We start from the raw sequence: 24,916 nt of genomic DNA, 5'->3' as shown, positions 1-24,916 counted from the left end.
ATTGATGCCAAAATGAGAGAGCATAGGTTAAGATGGTTTGGTCATGTTCAACGTCGAGACGTTAATCACCCAATACGAAGAATAGCTGAAGTGCTGATTCCTGGAAGGAGTAGGAGAGGAAGACCAAAGAAGACCTGGGGGGAGACGATAAGGCAGGACATGTTGGTAAAGGGGATTAACATTGATATGACCCAAGATAGAATTGTGTGGAGAAATGCAATTAGGGAAGCCGACCCCGCATAGGGATAAGGCAAAGAGAATGATGAACTTTTTTTGTTTAAAAATTTAATAATTTTGACATAATAATTAACAAATTTAGATTTTTATTCATAACGTTTTTGTCTTTAAAAAATTAATAATTTTGACATAACATTTAACAAATTTAGATTTTTTTTATAAGACAAATGATGCTCGTAATGCCGGAAACTGTCGCGTGGCCGCTTTCATATCGTTAAATAATTTTATGTAGGAAAGTTCAAACCTATGCCAATTTATGTTTCAAAAGCTGTTTGTTCCAATGCCAATTATTTTTTAAGTAAAGCTTAATTGTTTTGTTTTGGGACCATTATAATGTCGTCTTAGAATAAAGAGTCTATTGAAATGAAAATAATGCCCGCCTTCATAAAGTCAACAATTCAGTTTTGAAACAGCTGCAAAAAATGTGGATGAAGTATTTTCATAATAATTACAACACATCTATATTATTGTATAATATATATGTATTTGGTATAAGCCCACTGAACAAAAACAAATTCTATTCCATTTGTATAGGTAATCCGAATATATTGCCTAAACCAATTTTTTATTGTTCGGGTCTCAATAAATGTAAGTTCCTCAATTCAGTAACCTTGGTCCATTTTTTTAACATTTCAGTGACGTCAACGTTAAAAGTGAGGGACAGATGACATTTTCTAAGATGATTTTATAAGGAATTGTATAGCAACTAATACCTTATTAAATTTGAACGCTAATTTTTAGACATTTTCAATTGTAACTACCCTATTATATAATATAATAATTACATTGTTCCTATAGAAAAAAATTATTTATTTAAACTTAATTAAAGCCATCATAATCAAAATTAAAGTTAAAACACGAAAAATTACTTACATTTGGTCGTTTCCACTCATAATTCCTATCAGGTCTTTGACTGAAGAACAACGATGAATCATTGCAAGGGAATTCTGGATCCTCAAATAGTGTTCCATTTGCTAAACATTCATCACGTAGCGCATAAAAATCTTGAGAATCTCCACTTTTTGATCGTGTACCAGATCCTTTTTCACCGAACTGAATAAAAAAAATAAAAATTAGAACATTATTTTATTGTTACTTTGTATATTTAGAAATCTATTGGCACATTTTAAATTTGTAAAAAAAATCTGTTTATACATAATTTCTTTTAAAACAATGTGATACATAATACAGTAAAACCTCCGTTAACCGAAATAATTGGGGGGGGGGGGGGGAAGTTTCGGATAACAAAAATGTCTGTTAAAAATAACATTGTTTTTTGTATTCTCTTTGTATCAAATTACATAGTATTCTTATTCTTGGTCAAAGTTGGTATCAAAAAACACTAAGAGGTGATTTCGTAATGTGTTGTATGTTTAATTGCGTTCTTTAGTGGTATCAAAGCAATGTTAATGATGTTGATAAATTAACATCGAATTGTTTCCGTTTTGCAATAAAAATTTACTTTTTATTTAGGAAATTATTGATATTGTCTTACTAGGTTTTACTGCATATTCCTTTCCCTAATTGATTATGGTCTAATGTTATGTTATATATATGTTCTATACAGAGTGGGCCAAGAAAAGAGTTTGACAGTAGTTATTATACTTTAAGGAACTGCTCTATTTTCTGATGAGTCACGTTCACGACAAATGGAATCGTTTCATCCCAAAATTGTCGGTATTAGGCTAGTGAAAATCCTTATCAGGATTCAACGTAATATTAAACCGGGAGATATTAACAGAACTTCAACCACGATTTTTTAAATCCTGCCCTTTGCAATACTGGAAGGTTAGAAAAAATACTTACAATTTATGGAAAAATCCACGGGTTTCCTGTGAAAATTATATTTTTCATGAGGAAAAAATGGGGAGGTGCGATGAATTTTTGAGTCCTGCCATATCCATAGAATGACAGGATACTAACAATTTTATGAAAAAATTTTTTTGGACAGGAGGGTTGCAAAAGGACTAAGGGAGTATATAGAAAATATAGATATACAAAAATGTAATGAAAATAATGAAATTTTCATAATTTTCTGAGTCCTGCCAACTTAATCAATTAAACATAATTATTTGAAAATGATAGAAAAAAATGTTGGCATGACGTCTCCTAATGTTTAACTGCACTTTTAAAATTCTGTGGAAAATTTTCACCCTGTTCCGTGATTTTCTGAGTCATAAAATAAATTTTATTATAAAATAAATAATTTAAGTAGACATTATTTAAAATGGCAGGATGTTTAGTTACACCTTTTTTCCTATACATAGTTAAAAACTGTGTAAGAAAATTCGTGGAAAGTTACACGATTTTCTGAGTCATGCCCTTTTGCACATATCTCAAGAATGTTAATATAAAGCTATTTACAAATAGGCAGGATGGTTGTGTAGTTATTTTGTATATAAAAATCAAATTTTAAGTCTGTAAAATTATTGCTGGTTGTTATACAAACATATTCATATCACCACAATTTTCTTAGTCATGACATGTCAAGTATGCTTAAAAAACACTAATCTAAACCCGTTTACAACGTGGCAGGATAATCTCAAAGATATTTAATACATAAAAATTAATCTTTATATCCTTAAAACATTCCAACGGTATTAAATATTATTATTCTGAGTAATGTCTCGGATTTTTACACACCTTTCAAATCTAATACCAAACTGTAAGATCTTTATTTTAAGCGATTAGATCATATTTGTATCTAAGTAACCGTAATAAAAGTAATAGGAAGAAAATGAATAATTTTACAATTAATTCATTATAGTAGGGATTGTACCTATTATACAGGGTGTCCAGAAACTCTTCTAACAAACGAAGCCCGGAGATTCCTCAGATAATTTTAAGAAAATTTAACTCAATTCACCTAGTCCGAAAATGATTCCTAAGGAAGCTGAAGCTCTTTAAAGATGGCGTATTGTAATTAGTTTTTTTAAAATAGCTCCAGAACACTTCTATTTAGAAAATCGAAAATTGGTACACATATTTATCTTTCAGAGATAAATCGATTCCATCAATTTGTCAATTTTTAGTACCGGTCATAGGCGTCCGTTTAGGGTAGGGAAACGTATATTTTATCGCATAACTTTTCTGTGTTTAACTTTTAAGCATTTTTGACACTGGATTATTAAACTGTGGGGTATCCTTGTACTAAAAGGTACTCTTGCTTTAAGTCGGTAGGATACACCAGGTTCTAGAAAAATCGATTTGAAAAATTTTGCGGTTTTTGAATTTGAAAAAAAAAAAAATAAAAAAAAACTATTTAGAAAAACGAAAACTGGTAAGTTTATTTCTCTTCCAGAGCTGAATCGATTTTATCAATTGTGAATTTCTAGTATCGGTCATAGGCGTGCGTCTTGGGTTGATCAACGAAATCTCATAACTTGCTTTAATTTTTAAGTCTTACTCTTTACTCTTGCTTTAAGTCGATAAATACACAGTTTTTTTTTTATTTTTCTATTCAAATTTTTCTTAAATTCAAAATACGAAAAATTTTAAAATTGATTTTTCTAGAAAACGGTACATCCTACCGACTTAAAGCAAGAGTACCTTTTAGTACTAGAATACCTCACAATTTAATAATATAGTGTCAAAAATGCTTAAAAGTTAAAGACAAAAAAGTTATGCGATAAAATAACCGTTGTCCTACCCAAAACGAACTCCTATGACCGGTACTAGAGATTCGCAATTGATGGAATCGATTTATCTCTGGAAGATAAAAAGGCGGACCAGTTTTTGTGTATCGAAATGAAAGCGTTCTGGAGATATAAAAAAAACTGATTACAAGGCGCCATCTTCAAAGAGCTCTAGCTCCCTTAGGAAACATTTTTGGATTAGGTGAATTGTGTTAAATTGTCTTAAAATGATCTTAGGAATCTTAAAATTATATACAGGGTGTTCCATTTAAAATACCATAAGTTTGTGTCGCCCTGTCAATACGGGTAGCCCTGTATATTAGAAAATATTTTTAAATTATGATCCTATCTTTGCCCCACGTTTTACCTAAATAACTTTTTTTCGTATCTCTTGCGACAAACGAGTAATTGGACTTTGTCACACTAATGCCCCACCCTGTATACGAAATAACTATAAAACCATTCTGCCTCTTTGTAAATAGACTTATATTAAGATTCTTGAAACATATGCAAAATGGCATGACTCAGAACATCGTGGAATTTTTCACGAATTTTCTTACAAATCTAGAACTCCTGCCGTCTTACTAGAACCGTTTAACCTTCCTGCCGAGTACCGAAAAAGTATTGATTGCATTTGGGTATTAAAACTTTTTAAGGCAGGACTCAGAAAATTACGGAATCAGGGTGAAAATTTTCCGCAGAATTTTCCAAGCGACAAGTGTACTTAAACATTAGGAGACGTCATGCCAATATTTTTTTGATCATTTTGAAATAAATATGTTTAACCCGGCACCTGCCACGTGGGGTGCTACCAGCACCTCATAACACATTTTTATCAAATATTTGGTATTTCAAGTTTGGTAACCAAGCTGTGCGTCATAGTAGCTTTTTATAATATTATATAGCATAGATGTGGTAGTGTTTGAAGTGGTTATTTAGTGTCATTCTGAACTTGTAGCTCTAAAATCGAATTGGGGTGTCATCATCTGGTATTTTAAGTTTTATTTTTTTTATATTTTTGATAAACAGGTCAAATTTACATTTTTTATTGACATAACTGATTTAAATTATTAATATAGACTCTACACTCACTAAATCTTAATTTTTGGATATTTTACTTGACTTCATTTATTATGGCTTGGTACTTGATAATTTGCTTATAACACCTTTTTCATTTTATTTTTTAACTTTTATAACATATTAGTGGCTAATAAGTTAATAAAACATGTTTTTTTATATTCTTGTGTTACTCAACACATTATTTTGTTTTTTAAACAAGTAGATCACAGAAAATTTTTAAGGGGTGCTGTGAGCACCCCACGTGGCAGTTGGCGCCTTGTAAAGCCACGTGGCAGGTGCCGGGTTAATTTATTTAGTTGGCAGGGCCCAGAAAATCATGAAAATTTGATTATTTTCCTTACATGTTTGTATACATATACTCCGTTAGCCCGTTTGCAACTCTCCTGCCCAAAAAATTTTCTTCATAAAATCGATAGTGTAACAAAAGAGAAATCTTGGACGACCGCCGTATAACAGTAAACACCTCGAGAATGACGTCATCGAATGATCTAGGCCTCGGCGGAAAGGAGGAGGGACTTCTCGAACGTACGATCCGTAGGCGGAACACGCTGATAGCTAGAGATGGGCGTCGATTGTTCCAGAATAACAACTGGGTATAAATACGGGCATATTTGTAAATACAGTTTAGTCTTAAGCTAAAGTTTGTAAAGTAAACTTGTATAAATAAATAATAAAGTCGTATATAAATACGAACCGCTAGTTTTATTGTAATTATAAGTAATTACAATAGTCACGTTACAGTTGGTGTCGGTGTTCGGTTAACTTAGTGCGATATAAATAAGTGAATTACAGAGAGACTTTAAAAGACTTTTGAACTTTATTCGTCGGGAATAACCGGAGTGCGTTAATTGTTCGGTATTCGGAAAGACTTTAAAAGACTTTTGGACTTTATTCGTCGGGAATAGTTAAAGTGCGTTGATTGTTCGGTATTCGGAAAGACTGTTAAAAGACATTTTGGAAAGTACGTGTGTGCCGACCAAAGATGTTGCTACAAGAACTTACAGTAAAACAGCTCCGTGAACAGCTAGAGGAACGGGATCTGGACAGCAGTGGGCTCAAGATAGTCCTACAAGCACGACTCGAGGATGTCCTCACGAAGAACGGAGAAGACCCAAAGACGTTCCACTTCCAGTCAGCAGAACAAGCAATCTTATCGAAATTAAAAACTGTTTCTGAAACGATCGATGAAACTTCTAGAAAAAGCGACGAGAAATTCGAAAACGTTGCTAAAAAATTTGACGAGACTTCTCAAGTAATTAAAGAAGTTAGTAGACAGAATAACGAGAAACTTGAAGAAGTTAGTAGACAGAACAACGAGAAATTTGAAAGTGTTTCTCAAAAGATCGATGAAACTTCTAGAAAAAGCGACGAGAAATTTGAAAGTGTTTCTCAAGTAATTAAAGACGTTTGTAGACAGAATGACGAGAAATTTGAAGAAGTTTCTAGAACATTCGATAAGATGCAGAAAAGTGTAGAGACCGTAGAAGAAAAGATCAAACAACTAGAGAGCATGATAACCGATACAAAAGTACAACCATCAGTTAATGCAGCAGCGTTAGATCCTGTAGTGAAAGATGAACTACCGAGAGACGAAACGTCGCATAATATGAGATTCAAATTACCACCATTCGATGGAAAGTCCTCTTGGTCCATATATCTTAGACAATTTGAAGCTATTGCGACCGCCAATCATTGGACCGAACAGGAAAAGGCTGTTTCCTTGACTGCTGCTTTGCGAGGTGATGCTGCAGATATATTAAGATCAATTCCTAAGGGTCAAGAAAATTGTTACCAGACCTTGTTCACTCGTCTAGAAAAACGCTATGGAGATGCCCATCTACAACAAGTATACAAAGCACAACTGCGAAGTAGAAGTCAACGAGCAAGTGAGAATCTGCAAGAATTTGAAGCAGATGTGGCTCGTGTGGTGCGGTTGGCTTATCCAGAGGTGCCAGACAGCGTTTTAGAAGAAATTGCAGTAGATACCTTCGTCAATGGGCTGAAAGATAATGAACTACAGAAAGCTTTACGACTAGCAAGGCCGAAAGTTTTAGATGAAGCACTTGCTATTGCGTTGGAACACGAAACGGCCAGTCAAACTTCACGAGGCCATAGAGTAAGAACCATTGAAGAAAGTGACGAACACAACGATGAACGTCTGGAGGAACTGATACGGAGAGTATTAAGTAATCAGATGCCAAAGAGACGCGAGCCTAGATGTTGGAATTGTGGAGAGGTAGGCCACATTCGTCGTAATTGTAAGAAGATCGTACAGCCGTCGGAAAACTAGAGCAGGTCGACACCAAGGGGCAACTGCCGACCTCGAGAACTAGAGCCCCCATAGTAACTGTCAACCTTACGTCCTCCGGTGGAATCCACCACTTATACATCGAAGGTCGTATCAGTAATAGATGTAGATCATTTTTGGTGGATACAGGTGCAACGAGAACTATCGCACGTCCAGATGTAGTACGAGACCATAATAAATTATCACCTGCAACAGTAAAGCTTAGAACAGCGACTGGTGAGCTAATTAATACATATGGCGAGGCTAATATGTCAGTATCCATTGGCCAGACCACAGTTGAACATCAAGTATTAATTGCCGAGATCTCCGACGAATTCATATTGGGGATGGACGTACTAAGGAAAGTGGGGGCAATATTGGATGTTCAAAATGGAGTTCTCAAGATCAATGGTGAAGAGTTGCCCTTTCACGACGACAAAGAAGTTGCCATCCGCTTACTAACTACATGCGACGTAACCATACCCGGTAATAGTGAGAAAATTCTGATGACCATGCTTGATGGACACTGCCGAGAGGGAAGTTTAAGGATGGTCGAAGATGTGGATAATGTCGAGTTCCTAACGGCGAAAACTTTGGTAAAAGTTCGAGATGTCATCCCTGTAAGAGTTATGAATTTAAGGGAAACTGCTATCAAGTTAAGTAGAGGAGCTTTGATCGGACAGTGTGTCCCCGTGGCTTCAATTTGCTCTATGAATACCAATGAGAAATCATCGAAGTCAAAGTATCCAAAAGACCTTGTCGAGATGATCATTGAAAGATGCCAAGATCTTGATCATAAACGAACGGAAAAAGTGAGGTCTATGCTAATAGAGTATCAAGATGTTTTTGCTATTGATAAGAAGGATAAAGGCAAAACCAGCATAGTAACGCATAAAATAAATACCGGAGACGCTCAGCCAATCAGACAACGGCCTAGACGACTTCCATTTGCGAAAAGAGATGAAGCCGAAGAGATTATCAAGGATATGGACAAACAAGGGGTAATTGAACCATCGAACAGTCCATGGACATCACCAGTAGTTCTGGTAAAGAAGATGGTTCGACGCGTTTTTGTATCGACTACCGCCAGCTCAATGCGGTAACAAAAAAAAGATAGTTATCCTTTGCCCCGAATAGACGATACATTGGATACTCTCTCCGGTTCTCGATGGTTTTCCACACTCGATTTAAAAAGTGGATATTGACAAGTAGACATGGAGCCAGCCGATCGGGAGAAAACCGCATTTTCGATAGGATCAGGGCTTTGGCAGTTTACGGCTATGCCGTTTGGTTTATGTAATGCCCCTGCCACATTTGAAAGATTAATGGAGGCAGTTTTAAGAGGTCTAACATGGAAAACATGCCTGGTTTACTTGGATGATGTAATTGTGGTTGGAAGGTCATTTGATGAACACGCCAAGAATTTAATAGAAGTCTTTCAACGATTGAGGGCAGCGAACTTGAAGTTAAGTCCGAAGAAATGTCACATGTTTCGACGAGAAGTTAAGTACTTGGGACATATTGTATCGAGTAACGGTGTAACAGCTGATCCTGAAAAGATTGAAGCAATTGAAGATTGGCCAGTACCAAAAGATAAACATGAAATTAGAAGTTTCCTTGGCCTATGTACATATTACCGACGATTTGTCAAAGGATTTGCCAATATCTCCAAGCCCTTAACAAAGTTGACGGAGGAGGGCAAAGAATATATATGGAGTGAAGAGTGCCAAAAATCTTTCGAACAACTACAAATGGCTCTGATCAGTGCACCGATATTGAGCTACCCGGGACAGGCAGGAAAATTTGTTTTGGATACCGATGCTAGCAACAGTGCTATAGGAGCTGTTCTCTCCCAAATCCAGGATGGACAGGAAAAAGTCATCGCTTATTTCAGCAAAGTCCTGTCGAAACCAGAAAGAAACTATTGCGTTACCAGAAGAGAACTGCTGGGTGTAGTGAAGGCTTGCGAACATTTCAATAAATACTTGTATGGCAGAAAGTTCCTTCTTCGCACCGATCACGCTGCTCTAAAATGGCTCATACAATTCCGTAATCCAGAGGGCCAGATGGCAAGATGGTTAGAACGATTACAAGAATATGATTACGATATAGAACACAGGGCCGGAAGAATTCATTCAAATGCTGATGCCCTTTCGAGACGACCATGCAGTGCAAATTGTAATCACTGTGCCAAATTAGAGGAACGATTTTGCCCCGTGAGACGAACCACCGTAATTAATGAGCAGTGGCAGCCCCAACAGTTACAAGACGCCCAGGAGGATGATCCATGTATAAAAAGAGTATTGGATTGGATGCGGCAAGGTGAGAGACCTAGTTGGCAGAACATTAGTGCATATAGTCCAGAAGTCAAGGCCTACTGGAGCCAATGGAATTGCCTGGTATTAAAAGATGATCTTCTGTACAGAACCTTTGAGAACGATGATGGTACAGAATCGAAGCTTCAGTTGATTGTACCTAAAAGTAAAGTGTCAGAAGTATTGCGTCAGTTGCATGACGGTACATCAGGTGGACACTTTGGTATTACGAAGACTCTGCAAAAGGTTCGAGAACGGTTCTATTGGGTGAACTGTAAAGATGATGTAAGAAGATGGTGCCAGAAATGTGAACTGTGTGCATCCGGTAATGGTCCAGTTGGTAAAAAGAGAGCACCCATGAGACAGTATAATGTTGGCAGTCCTATGGAAAGAGTAGCAATCGACATTGCAGGTCCATTTCCAGAAACTGATGCTGGAAATAAATACATCCTGGTAGCCATGGATTATTTTACGAAATGGACCGAGGCCTATGCATTACCGAATCAAGAAGCTGCTACCGTTGCAGAGGTACTTGTTAAAGAATTCTTCAGCCGATTTGGTGTTCCCTTGGAGATCCACTCCGACCAAGGGCGAAACTTTGAGTCAGCTCTTTTCCAAAACGTTTGTAAATTGATTGGTGCCAATAAGACCAGAACAACACCCCTGCATCCTCAATCAGATGGAATGGTCGAGAGGATGAACCGAACGATGGGTAAACACTTGTCCAAAGTTGTATCTGAACATCAGCGAGATTGGGACCAACACATTCATTTATTCCTGATGGCCTACCGCTCGGCCGTGAATGAAACTACAGGTCAAACACCAACCTGCCTGATGTTGGGTCGTGAAGTTCGTTTGCCCTGCGACCTAGAGTTTGGCTGCAGACCTTCCGAGGAATATGTTGCAGGCGAAGAATACGTAGACCGCCTGAAGTTACGAATGAACAACATTCATGAACTTGCCCGACAACACATCCAGATAGCCAGTGACAGAATTAAAGATCAATATGATTCTCGCTGCAAGAATGAAAGCTTCGAAGTAGGTGATCTTGTCTGGCTTTATAATCCTCAACGTCGTCGAGGCCTGTGTCCTAAACTGCAAAGACAATGGGAAGGTCCGTATGAAGTTAAGAAGAAAATAAATGACGTAATATACAGAATTAAGAAGTTACCAAACGGTAAACCAAAAGTTATTCACATAAATCGTCTTGCACCATATGCTGGCTCAAATGAAACAGAGGAAGCCCGAGTCCTCCAACAGGAGATGAAAGATGCACCACAGCCAAGTTTTAAGGAATTTATGTCAAATTACGCAGAAAGAAAGAGTGCTAGATTCGGCGTGACCACAGAAGTTCAGCAAGATCTGTTTGGTGTTCCAGAAAACGTCTCTCTGGCCCACTGTGTTGCCCAAGACCTCGAGATGACTAAAGGAATCTCGTCCGTATTCAATAGAAAGTTCGGCCGCCTGGACGAGTTAAGGAATCAACAACCTAAAATTGGAAGAGTATTGCGATTGGAAGATGGTCCTCGATCTTTGCTGTATATAGTTACCAGGAAGTCTTATACGGACACGCCAAGCTACGAGAACATATGGCGTGCTCTAACTAATTTGAAGAAAATCGTGTGTAATTATGACATCAAAGATTTGGCTATACCAAAAATAGGCCATGCAGTAGAAAGTCTGGATTGGAAGATTGTGAGAAGCATGCTTGAAGTGATCTTCAGAGAAACTGGCGTACGAATTACTGTGTGTTGCATGAACCCGAAGATGTCATACCCTTCAAAGACAGTAGACTGCTATTTCTTCTTGAAGGGTGTATGCAGAGCTGGAGAGTCGTGTAGATTCCGCCATCCTGGGCCTTCATCTAGAGTTGCTGATCGGGACGCTCAGATCTTAAGAGGGGAGCAGTGTAACAAAAGAGAAATCTTGGACGACCGCCGTATAACAGTAAACACCTCGAGAATGACGTCATCGAATGATCTAGGCCTCGGCGGAAAGGAGGAGGGACTTCTCGAACGTACGATCCGTAGGCGGAACACGCTGATAGCTAGAGATGGGCGTCGATTGTTCCAGAATAACAACTGGGTATAAATACGGGCATATTTGTAAATACAGTTTAGTCTTAAGCTAAAGTTTGTAAAGTAAACTTGTATAAATAAATAATAAAGTCGTATATAAATACGAACCGCTAGTTTTATTGTAATTATAAGTAATTACAATAGTCACGTTACAATAGTATCCTCTCATTCTACGGATATGGCAGGACTCAGAAATTCATCGCAAAACCTAATTTTTATTTTTTGGGAAAATCTAGTTTTTACAGAAAAATGTCACAGGAAATTTGTGGATGTTTCCACAGATTGTAAGTACTTAGTACTTCCAGTACCCTTCCAGTATTGCAAAAGACAGGACTGAGAAAATCGTGGCTGAACTTCTGTATAATATCTCCCGGTCTATGTAGTCAATTTTATAAGGTAAATGTTTGGTGTGCTGTTTTACCAGATCGAATAATCGGATCGTATTTTCTGGAGGAGATGTTAAATCAGGAAGTATACTTGGATTTGTTAGACAACTTTTTAATACCGGAATTAGATCAACTTCCTTTGGAGCAAAGACGTAAAATGTATTTTCAACATGATGGCTGTTCGTCACATTCGACTTTGCTAATAAGATGATGGCTAGAGAGTATTTTCTTGAAAGATGGATTGGACGGTATGGACCGATATTTTTTTCGCCCCGGTCACCAGAATTAACTATTTTGGATTTATTTTTATGGGGCTTCTTAAAGCAGAAAGTTTACGAAAGAAATCTAAATCATAGTATTGAAGATCTGAAACAAGCAATCATTATTGCCGTTAGAGAGATCACCCCAGACATGCTAAAAAACGCTTATAAAGAATTTAAAAATAGGGTGGAGAGATGTTTTCAAGTTGGTAGAGGCTACATCGAATACTTGTTTTTTTATTCACTGTTAGTTTTACTATTGTTCTTTATTATTGTTTTGTTATTGATAGTAAAATTTACTGTTTTCTTTTTATGGGGTTTTAGAACAAGCAAAATATTTATTAAGAATAACAGTTAACAAGGTAAATTCTTGGTTGAACGCTTAACATTGTCGAAAAAAAATGACAATTCGCAACTTATTTATCGGAGTTGACAGTTACTAAGCTACAGTGTAGCTTAGCAACACTAGATGATTGTTACGATTTCGAACTTAGTGCAAAAATTTATACGGATTTACATAAAATTGGCTGAAACATTAAGCAGATTTTAAAAAGCTTGAATTTTATTTAGTTTTATGGGGTTTTTAGAACAAGCAAAAGTTTTTATCAAGAATGGCATTTTCCCTAAAATTGAAAATAAAAAAGTTTTTCCTCTTGGGCACCCCATCCGTGGACACACTGTATATTTCATACTAATGATGTCATCCATCTGGCCGTGATAACGTAATCGATGATTTTTTAAATGGGAATATAGGGGTCGTGTGGTAGCTCAGTTGAAAGGGTGTTCAATCTGTTTATTTCTCTATTCAGTAATATAAACATTAATATCATTATTTGTACAAGGTGGCCAAAAAAACTTTTTGAATTAAATTAATTGACGCAAAAAGACGAATGTATGTAATTTATTTAACTCAAAATACATTCTATTGCTGTCAGAAGATAAAAAATAATGTTTATTTAGCAAATAAACATTGCTTTTCGCTTAAATTAAATGTTCAAGCTGATAAAAGGTAGGTGAGCAGCTCCTTGTGATTTAATTTAAGCGAAAGGAAATGTGTATTTTTCAAATGAGCTACCACACGACCCCTATTCATATTTAAAAAAATCATCGAATACGTCATTAAACTCAGATAGATGACGTCCCTAGTATGAAATATATGCCAAAAAATTGCTATATAAAAATAAAAATCGACCTGTTTCGACGTTTCCTTAAAAACTTATAACTACTGCCAAATATCGAGGTGGACTCTTTTCATTGGCCCACCCTGTATGTTAATATCAATTTACGGTGCAGCATCAATGCAACTATTTCTCTTTGTAAATATGCCAATTATTCATTTCAACTTTAAAATCATTTAATCCCACTACCCAACAGGTGTTACACATTTTTAACTACAACACTGCGAAGAAATTTATTTACACAACAATATTTACACTATCTATAGTTAGTGTGAAAAGAAATAAGCTGTGATTGTTAAGTACCCATTACTTCAATGCAAATTATAATAAGACAGTGTAATCATCCAATAAACATGCACAACTAACTAAATTCTAGAGAGAGAAACATGTATTTTTCCTGCTATATCGTATGTGGTGTTAAACTTAAACCGCAGATTATGTTTATATCTGACAAAGCGATTTGAAAAATGAAAACTGCACTTCCTCCTTCTAATGGCATTAAGCAGCAACTTGGTGTATTGTTATTTAATACTTATCTGGGCCAAGATTGTGAATTCCAAAAATGTTAGGTAAAAATTTTGTTGTTCGTATTTCAGATGGAATGTAGAGCGACTGCGTTTTTGAAAGCCGCGTTCTTTCTTATGCAATCAATATTGTGAGTTCAAAAGTTTTAATTCATTTTACATTCATTAGTTAAATTATAATAAGGTTGACTTCATCCAGTGAAGCTGACACAGGCCTAAAGTACCTTTTCATGTAAACGTCTCCCTATCAAAGGAATTGCGTAGAGAAAACATACAACCCTGGCTGCAGAGTTATACGTGAGGGTCTAAAACTGCTGGTCGAAATGTAAATATTTTTCTTCCACCGGGAGAATGTATATTATGTACTTCAGGCAGTCATTTATACAATTTTCCATTGTGCAAGAGAATTTAGCATGAAGACATTCGAACTTCTATATGCAAAGGTAATAAGGCGGCTATGGGGCTCTTAGAAGGCCCTACGCTAGGGAAATGCCGAGAACTCAATAAACTGGCTGAACATAACAGTGGCACACTGGTATGGAGACCAGGTCAATAGGAAATACATGGCAATTGATAAGTTAATGAACTTTCCAGAATAAGATCAGCTACAAAATACATCACAGAGGCGGTAATGGGAAAAACCTGGATACAAACACAACATACCTCTTACAGCGGCAAACAAGCAAAAAACAGCTAAAGAATCAAAACTGGTGTTAAATATGGTATTTATAAATATGTGATTAAACAACAACTTGTAATAGAAATTACCACAAACCATACATACTCATAGACGTTTCACGTAAATTGTCAAGGTCAAGAAAGCAAATTAGTTACCATTTCAATCCAGAGATGTCGCTGTCAGTCAATTCTCTTGTCATATTTAAAATTTGACAATTAATTTAAAATATTATTTTTTTATTTCTTATTTACTTCACAATAGTTTAGTTTACACTATGAGTTCGATAATCCCGTGCTGTGTTTGTAAAAAGAACAATATTTTGCTCCATAGGTTTCCAAATCCTAAAAAGCATCTTAATCGATTTCAGTTTTGGTTGCAGAAAATAAATAATCCAGCTTAATTGAATGGATCCTGAAATAGTTTATTCGAATAGACGAGTGTGTCATCAGCATTTCGAGCGAATATATTTTTCGGAAGGTTGTAAAAGATTACACGCATAATATGTAATTCCGACTTTAAAGTTATTAGGTAAGGTATTTATCTAAAAAATCTTCCTACAAATTATATTTTCAAAAATGTTCATTCAACTAAATAAACTTGCGTGCATAGAAATCCGCCCAGTTAAAAATTTGGTCATTTTTGATACCGCCGGTATACAATGAAAATTAACCTCTTCCTTAAAAAAAAATCAGATATCAATCAGAGATCAATCAAATTCTTTAGATATCCAAAATCTTTCTACAATGTTTCTGTGTTCTCCTCCCTTCTACAATATTTATCGTTTCCAGAAAATATTCTTTATTAGTTAAATTTTCAGTGAGGTTCATTTTTAAGGTGTAAATATTATGATTTCCGTTGACAATGACAAAAATGTGAATTTAATAATCCTTGAACCAACGTTTATAACGTGTATGTATTTTTAGTATTTTTTACGTAGATAGTACTTTTAAAATAATTTTAAGTTACTGTATAATTGTATAGACATTCATTTTCATTTATTTTATTATATAATTATTGAATAAAACATTGATTTGCCTTTCTGTTATTTATCTGTACCTTTTAATTCAAAAATCACACAAAATTTATTGTTTGAAACTCCCGCGTAACTAAAATTTTTCATTTTAGTTCTCATTCCAATCAAGAGATGGCGTTAATTCGGTCCGAAAGATTAACATGGCCGTGAAACGTCTATGAGTATGTATGGTTTGTGGAAATTACATTTTACATTTATTTTTGACGTTTCTATTTCCAGTACGGAAATTGTTGTCAAAAATATTATGAAAATAAGAAGTTATTTTAACCTGTACTGTAGTTGTTTATTAATTTGTTTGACCTGTTTGACAGATGCGATTTCTAGGCAGACTTCGATTTGTAGGCAAACAGCCATGTTTTAATTGAAATTATGTGGGTGATGTTGTACACGTCGTGTCATATAAAACTGGTACACTTTTTTTCCCAATGTAAACCTGTGTTCAGACTGACAATTATTCTTATTCTAATTCTATTCTTATTCAGAGAAAATCTAAATACAAAAAAATAACGTTCAAAATGTATATTTCGAATTGTAATACATATATGTATTTAAATTCCATACTTGTTCACTGTAAAAATTATTCATTTTGTATTAATTTCAAATTTTTCTTTATTTTTCCAGTGTGTTTTATTTATTCTACACAACGTAATGCAGTTTTGTCCTACAATTTACGAGAAACCAATCACACCTCTCGATTTGACATTAAACATAATAATTTAAAGTCATGTCAAGATTTATATCTACCATTATTTTTGAATTGAAATATTTTCATAATTTATAATAAAACACGAATCAATGTATGGATACTTAATTGAGATGACGGAAAATTACCATTGTTTTAGGTATATTAAAAAATGCGGTCTGTCGCTCAACCCCGTTTTTACCTAGTTTGATATAATATTTTCGTTTAACTGGCAACGTTGCCCTAGAAATTAGAATGACACTTGTGACAAGATCAACTTACACAACTTGAAAAACACGATTTTCGGCTATACGCTGTGAGCTCGTACGTAGAGGGGATATTTATAAATTCGCGAGCGTCAGTAGTGACAAGTCTGTAAACGTTTACCGGAAATTTGACATAAATGTCAAAGTGATCAATTTAAAATTAAAATTAAAAACATTAATTATAAAAAATATTAGTTGGTCAAAGCTGTGGTATATATTTTTACCTTAAATATACTTACGTTTTAAATAATGTATTTAAGTTTTTTTAATGTTCCGTAATATGATTTTATAAATCAATCTATCAATCTTAGCGCCATCTACACGATAATTGTGAAATATCCGAAGTAAGAAATTAATATTTCATCAATAGAACGTCAAAATGATTAGCAAAATCTTAAAAAAATCTATTACAATTTAATTACTTTTTAGCGTTGTAAATATTAAGCGATAACAATTAAATAATAAATTTAAAAATTACCGGTGAAAGTTGAATTAGTAATCCGCTAGGGGCGACACCAGCGAAGCTCAGAGCGTATAAGAGTTGTACCATTTTATTTTGACGCGAAGTGTACCCTCGGATTGATATCAAATTCTGATTGTTGTGTGTTTATATACAGTCGGAAAAATGAAAGCATACCCATGAGCGATCACATAAATCACTTATTTTGTATTTGCTGTCTTTTTCTATAACAAAAGTTGAAAAAAATAGCAAATACAAAATAAGTGATTGATGTGATCGTTCATGGGTATTCTTTCATTTTTCGGACTGTAGTTAAATTGTAAATGAAGTGTCTCTGACGTTCTATTAATCCATTAATGTTGGCATATTCTTGTTGATGACTCTTCTTTTAGTATTCATAAGAGTAAGAAGAGTCCGCTATATTCTGGTAATTACATAGATTGCTATACATTTTTTTTTTCATAAGTACATACCTAAAATGAGGGTTATCTACTTCTATGATTTCTTTCTTTCTTGACTATTGGTGCATCTATATATCTCTTTCATGACTATTGATGCATATTTTCATTACTCTGTGTTCATTGTCACAGGCATTATTATGTTTGCATATCTGGGATCTGTCAGTCTCTGATTTTATTAGTTAGTGATCTTGAGGCATTGACCACATAAAAATTGTTGCATTCGTAAGGTATTTTATAGAGGGCACACAAAAGATTCATTAAAATAGTAAGGAACAAATCACCAAAAAGTATCAGATAAACGCGCAAAAGATAGAGTGGCAATAATTTTGCATAGAGGCAACAACCCGTCAATGAACAAGCAAAATTGCTTATATAAAGGAAGAAGAAAAGTGGTTTTATACATAGATGCAGTTCTTTAATATCTCCTGATTGTTGTTTGGTTTGGTTTTGTACAGAATACATCACAGTGTATTAGTTATTTTAAATGTTGTGATGTATTTATTTCCCTTCCAACTTTTCTTATAAGTCCTTTACATAATGGTATTTAATTTTCAAATCGCTTCTTTTGGGCATTTCTGGATTACTTTTTGTGTTGTTTTTTACTTATTTATTAAAAACCTTTGTTAGCAGGTTTGTTCTTCCTGTAATGCATTTTGGTTGGAGCAGGTGTTTTGGGCTCCACCATACAATGATTTGATAATCCGCTTTTTGATGTTTATGTTATGGTTTGCGCGATAATTTAAATATGTTGGTGTTGGTTGGTTTTCTGTAGACTTTGGTGGCGTATCCTGTATTCACTTTGTGATTAACATATCCAGATAAGATATTGAGTTGTTGCTTTGTTTTTCTATGGCGAATTTGATCGATTCTTGGTGTCAAGAGTCACCAAGGTGTCAGCAAGTCTCTTGCTACCAAAGTGATAGCAAGAGACGCCCATGTCTTAGAAGTTCTTTGTTTATTAGGTATGTTCTGGTTGTTTTCCTTATTCTTTGATGTTGTGATTGTTTTCATAAGTTATTGCATTATTATACAATTCATTACCTACCTCCGTTTGTTAGAGTAGAAGTACTCTTCCTATAAGGACTATACCACAGATTCTCATTGTGCTGCATCCCTTGTTGTTCGTCAATGAGTTCCAAGTGGGCGATATATTTTTCTGTTCTAAACTTATTTTTTCTTCATTTTGTAAGCGACCGTTGTATTTCATGTAAAGCATCAAGTTAATACTAGACCAAAAATATGGTGGTGAAAAAAGAGTCGCGAAAAGTAAATTACACGGAATGGGACGGTTCATCGCCGCCGTTTCGATGCCTCCGGTTCATCGCCAGTCCATTTCATCGCCGTCCGTTTCATCGCCATTTAGTCAATTGATTCTGTAGGTATTATGGGAGATGACACGACACGACGTTAAATTCAGTTCAAAACGTATGACAATTAAAAAAATAAAAAATATTATTATATTTACTGTTCTACTTCCCCTAAATTTTTGTACAGAAATTTTGGGTTCTTTTCGAATTTAAGAAACAGTTTCTCTTGGTTGGAAATGTTGACCGTGAAATTAAAAAGATTATCAGTAGTAATTGCACAAGAGCTCTAAAATTATTGAATTTTTCCCGAGTGACACTTTGACAGTTTTAATTTCACGAGCCAAAGGCGAGTGAAATTATGTCAAAGTGTCACGAGGGCAAAAATTCTATATTAATTTTAGAGTTTGAGTGCAATTTGTTGCGACTATTTCATGAATAAAACTGTTCAAAACCAAAATTTTATTGAAATTTATTTATGTAAGTACAAATTAGTACAATTAAACACAAAGTTTTTATAAATATTTGACGAGAAAGTCATCACTTTTATAATTTTTAAAACATTAATTATATTATGTATATTAATTATACATATTAATTATCTATATTAATTATACAGTATGTACTACTGAATCCAACTAGTAATTATGTTATATTTACTGACAGTAAAAGCGTGGTGGACAGATTGAGTAACATTCAAACAGCCAAACATATAAACCACATTGAATTGAATATTCTTAAAACTCTGTTTGAAACTATACAATTGGGAGTAAATGTAACAATTGCTTGGATTAAGGGCCATTCTGGAATAAAAGGCAATGAAATAGTTGACAATTTTGCTAAATCAGCTTATATGATCGGAGAAAAAATAAACAAAAATTTAATTCCAGCTTCAGATATCGATACTTTTAGCAGACAAAAACTTAAAAATAATTGGCAAATGTATTACAGAGAATGTAATACTGGCTCAAATTTTGATCATTGTAACCCTAGGATATTCTCAGGAAGATGGTTTTACACAGAATATAATAGATATTTTATAAAGACCATTAATCGGCTGAGAGCCAATCATGCTCTTACGCCATCTTACATGCATAGAATCGGCTTGTCAGATACTCCTAATTGTACTTGTGGCAAAATCGGAGATCTAACACATGTCATATTAGAATGTCATTTACAAATAAATAATATAAACGACCTTTATAAGGAATTAAAAAATTTAAAATGTTTTTCCCAATAAACCTTAATACTTTAATATTTACAAATGATATGGAAATTCTTCATCTCATTTATAAACATGTTAAATTATGTAAATAAAAGTTGTAAATGTAATATATACCTACTAACTAGGCATAATTTGTTAATGTGGTTTGAAAAAATAAAAAAAAGAAAAAAAAATATATAAAAAACACATAGTAAAATAATAATAACAAAAAAAAATAAAAAAAAATAAAAAATAAAAAAATGAAACAAAAATAAAAAAGAAAAGAAAAATAAAAAAAAGAAAGTAAAAAAAAGTGTTTAGCACAAATTAAAATATATATTAAAAAAAACACAGTAAAATAATTAAAAAAAAAACAAAATAAAAAAAATCAACACAATGTACCTATGTATCTAAAAATAATATTGTAGTATGTACTTATATTAAGAAAATAAGAAATTTATGACTATGAATCTGCAATCAATCACAAACAAGTCTGGCTAATTGGCTCTGCCAAAGCCATTTTTCAAAAAAAAAACATTAATTGTCATTAATGTCACTGAATGTATTTTTTCGTAGCAACGAAGGGCATCTGACGTAATATACTTAACGACGGGCAATTATCAAAAATTATCGATTTAATTCGGATTTCTGTAGCTTTCTATTGGTCAGAATCTCCTATGAATGAAATAATCATTATAATATATTTTATATTATAAAAGTTTAAAAGTCTATTAAAAGATTAATGCCCGATTTCACCAACGATACCTAAACAGTTGCCTTATTAAGTAATTCTTATCGATAGGAACTTCTTATGTCAATACTTAGGAATAATCGCATTTCACAACTAAAAGAAGTGCTTATCTAGGAAATGCTTTCCTAGGTATTACCTAGGGTACGTTTGAACTATTTTTGATAAATAAAAAGAAGAATAAAATGACATTTCCTTACTGTTTCGATTATTTGTCATTATTGTTAGTTTGCCAATTTGGTTTTGTTCAGTTTTGTACTGTTATAGTTATTTTATTTAGTAGTTAGTTATTTGTGCATTAAGTTTGTATATAATAAATATAGTCTTGTATGTTATTTGTATATGTACAGTGAAATGGAGGAAAATAAAAGAGTTGTAAATTTCACATATGACGAAAAATTGAAGTTAGTTGAATTGTCATTAATGAAATAATTTTAAAATAAATAATATGTTGAAAATTGCTTTTTATTATTAATTTTTTTATGATACACTTTTAGTTATATCATGAATGGGTTTTTGAAACACAACACTAGTTTGTTAGGTAGTAGGTAGACTACATAATTTTGTCAACAGACCTGTAAAAAACTTTAAAGGATTTTCTATATTTTCCAACACATATTATATTAATAATATAAAAGAAAATACAAAATTACAACTAATAATATACCTAATATTACAGAATAACAGAAAAATTAAGGTAAGAAGCAAATTATTGACAAACGTCACAAGTACATTAGTCAAAATTGTAAAAATATAACCCGACTGTCAACGATAAGTAATACCTAAAGTTTAGGGAGATCGAAATCCGTATCCTAACGTAAGGTAATGATTAAGCGGTTTAGGCAATTCTTATCGTATGGTGAAATCCGTTTTAGAGTTAGGAAGTACCTAAACCCACTTAGGTAATTCTTAAATATTTAGGTATCGTTGGTGAAATCGGGCATAAGTATGGCAACGGGAATGATCATATCTCGTATTTCCTAGAATTCCTAATTAATACTAAAAATAAATAATAAATGTAACTGTCGAAAATTCGGAAATATATCAGATAGCGATTAACTGACTGGCGATGAATCGGCCGGCGATGAACTGACGGCATCGAAACGGCGGCGGCGATGAACTGGCGGTGATGAAACGTCCTAGACCCTAAATTACATATATAATAATGTAATTCACATGTACATACAATATTATGTACTATAAAATACAAGACAATCTGAATATAGACAGTGTAAAAAAAATAAATTAGAAAAATACTTATTTGAAAGACTGTATTTTAAAAACACAAAAAATAATTGCATGGAAAGAAGAAGATACGTAATGATAGTGATAATTATTGTCCACGATCCAAAATATTACATCGTAACTTACCTATGTAAAGCTTATGTTTACATTTTATTCAAACATCTGTACCAAACGTTTTTACGTGATTTTGACTTAAAATTATTTGTAAAACTAAATCATCTCTCTGTATCTTGTCAATGAGATCATCTTGGCAATATATTAATGAAGTAATGAAGTAGTTTTTAATAAACATTGTTTATATGAGTTATAGACATTAAAAGGATTTAAATCTCTTTCGTCAATTGAAAATGATCAAAATTTAAGAGAATTAACTCTAGTATATCAATAAAATAAATTTGAATCATTTATATATGCATAATCAAACAATCAGAGCCACATAAAATGGATCGTCATCCGGGTTTTGAACATTTCGTTTTCGACACATTACTGAATATTGCTTCCTACTCGTATCCCCAAAATATCCTGGACGACTCACACCACCAACGTAGAGGTATTGTGCCGAAAGGGAAAACAAAAAGAAATCCCATTCACAATTAAGAAACGGAAACTTGAATACCTCGGTCATATTATCAAACATGATAAATATCATATACTCCAACTGATAAGATAATACAGGGTAAAATAGAGAGCACAGGCGGACCCGAAAGAAGAAGACACTCATGGCTTCAAAACTTACGCCAATGGTTTGGACTAACACCGATCGAATTATTCAGAAACGCCGCAAACAAAATTAAAATTGATATGATGATAGCCATCGTCCGCAATGAACAAGGCACATGAAGAAGAAGAAGCTTCATACTCAACGTTTTGTTAAACTTGTAGTACCATGTAGTACCTTCTTGGTAAAGGAACACCATTGGCAACAGAAAACTACATAACACTTTAAGGTCAAAATTCTGTTCATTACACTGTTGAAGGAGATAACTATAAATGTAAACCTGCAATCTATCTCTCCATCTATTTTTGCATTTATTAAACGTCTATCTTTGGATAAAAGTCTGATGTTTTCCTTTAGTACAGCCAGTACAGCTGTAATATATTAACTTTAAAAAAATATAAATATATTAACTTTAGTTGGGTTGGGAGGTTGGCGTTCCATCATGGTTGTTCTGATCTTGAAGCGGCTACTCTGAGTAGATCGATTGATGTATATCCGTATGATTTCGTCTATAAACGAAACACAGTTACAAGTTACGCTACACAGCCATGCGATTCTTCTCCTTCCTATACTTTTCCTGTCCTGAATCTTGTATAATCAATCGATTTACGTCGCATCTCTCACCACGCATAATATGCCCCATGTATTACAGCGTTCGTGTGTTTGATGGTTTCCATTCTTTTATTAATTTCACATGACTTCGTTGTTTATTCGATACAGGTCTATAATACAGTCTTTCGATACAGGGCTCGGTCTATGATACAGGATTCTTCTATAATATAGTATCCACCGTTCGAATGCTTTCAGTTTTTTTGTAATTTTTGTATTCGAACTATATGTCTTACTTTGGTTTTATTAAACCAACTTAAATATATAAAGTTGTACTGGCTTCTTGAAAAAAATTTCACACTGTTTCCTGTATGTACAGGTTGCACCAATAAGAATGGCTCTCGGCCATATCTCAGGAACCGTTTATAGTACAGCTTTGAGAAAAAAAAATTATAACAAAAGTTGCCTCGGGAAAAGCCTGGAAATGATTTTCATAATTGTAGGTCCACCGCTAGAGAGCGTAATTGAATATCAAAAAAATTAAAAAATCTAAATTTTACAAAGTTTGCCTAATAAAGGGCACCGAAAATCGCATCGTATTCTTCATAAAATTCTGCGAATATTTTATTTCATAAGTTTAAGTCACTTTGCAAATAAGAGGTGGGGTGAGTGGGAACCTTTTTGTGAAAAAATGGCTGTAAGTCCGGTTCTGCTAAATCAAATTTGGCAAACTTGGTCTTGTTGAAAACAGCTCTTTTTCGTCAATGCAAGAGTTATAATTTCGAACCAGCTATTAAATACAAGTATGCATTTTTAATTCTATATTACAAAACTAGACTAAATTAAAATAGTGAAAACCGCATGTCGATACCTATTTTCTATCTCGAGATATCTTACGAAACGTGTAAATTTAAAAACATAACTGTTACTGTCACCGGTAGGCGAAGGTAAGGAAAAGTAGTGTGCTATGGAAAAACAAAGAAACACTTTCCAGATGTCAACGTATATAGTAGGGCTTTTCAACGCTTCGCATTTGCTTAGCTGTCATACAGTATGTCCACGGATGGGATGCCCAAGAGGAAAAACTTTTTTATTTTCAATTCTAGCGAAAAATGTCAATCTTGATAAAAAGTTTTGCTTGTTCTAAAACCCCATAAAACGAAATAAAATTCAAGTTTTTCAAAACCTGCTTAATTTTGTAGCCAATTTTATGTAAACCCCTATAAATTTTTGCACTAAGTTCGAAATCTAACTATAATCTAGTGTTGCTAAGCTACAATGTAGCTTAATAACTGTCAACTCCGATAAATAATTTGCGAATTTTCATTTTTTTTTTTGATAAGGCAATGTTAAGCATCTAACAGTAAATTATTTGTTGAACGCTTAACATTGTAAAAAAAAAATGATAATTCGCAAATTATGTATCGTAGTTGACAGTTACTAAGCTACATTGTACCTTAGCAACACTAAATTATTGTTAGGATTTTGAACTTAGTGCAAACATTTATAGGGTATTACATAAAATAGGCTACAAAATTAAGCAGGTTTTGAAAAACTTGAATTTTATTTCGTTTTATGGTGTTTTAA

At 33.8% G+C, this 24,916-nt stretch overlaps 1 protein-coding gene across 6 annotated transcripts in view; it reads right to left on the bottom strand.

The window, feature by feature from the left end:
• Positions 1–24,916, bottom strand: part of LOC114330442 (calpain-B) — a 510,388-nt gene that overhangs the window by 267,281 nt on the left and 218,191 nt on the right. For all 6 annotated transcript variants that reach the window (XM_050652714.1, XM_050652713.1, XM_050652715.1 and 3 more), the window contains one exon: positions 1,111–1,290. In XM_050652714.1, coding sequence (XP_050508671.1) covers positions 1,111–1,290 — 180 coding nt within the window. The remainder of the gene's footprint in view (positions 1–1,110; positions 1,291–24,916) is intronic.

The sequence above is a fragment of the Diabrotica virgifera genome, chromosome 6 (assembly GCF_917563875.1).
Source record: "Diabrotica virgifera virgifera chromosome 6, PGI_DIABVI_V3a".
NCBI lineage: Eukaryota > Metazoa > Arthropoda > Insecta > Coleoptera > Chrysomelidae > Diabrotica > Diabrotica virgifera.
Note: the sequence above shows the minus strand (reverse complement) of the source record. Positions and strands in the feature narration are given on the sequence as shown.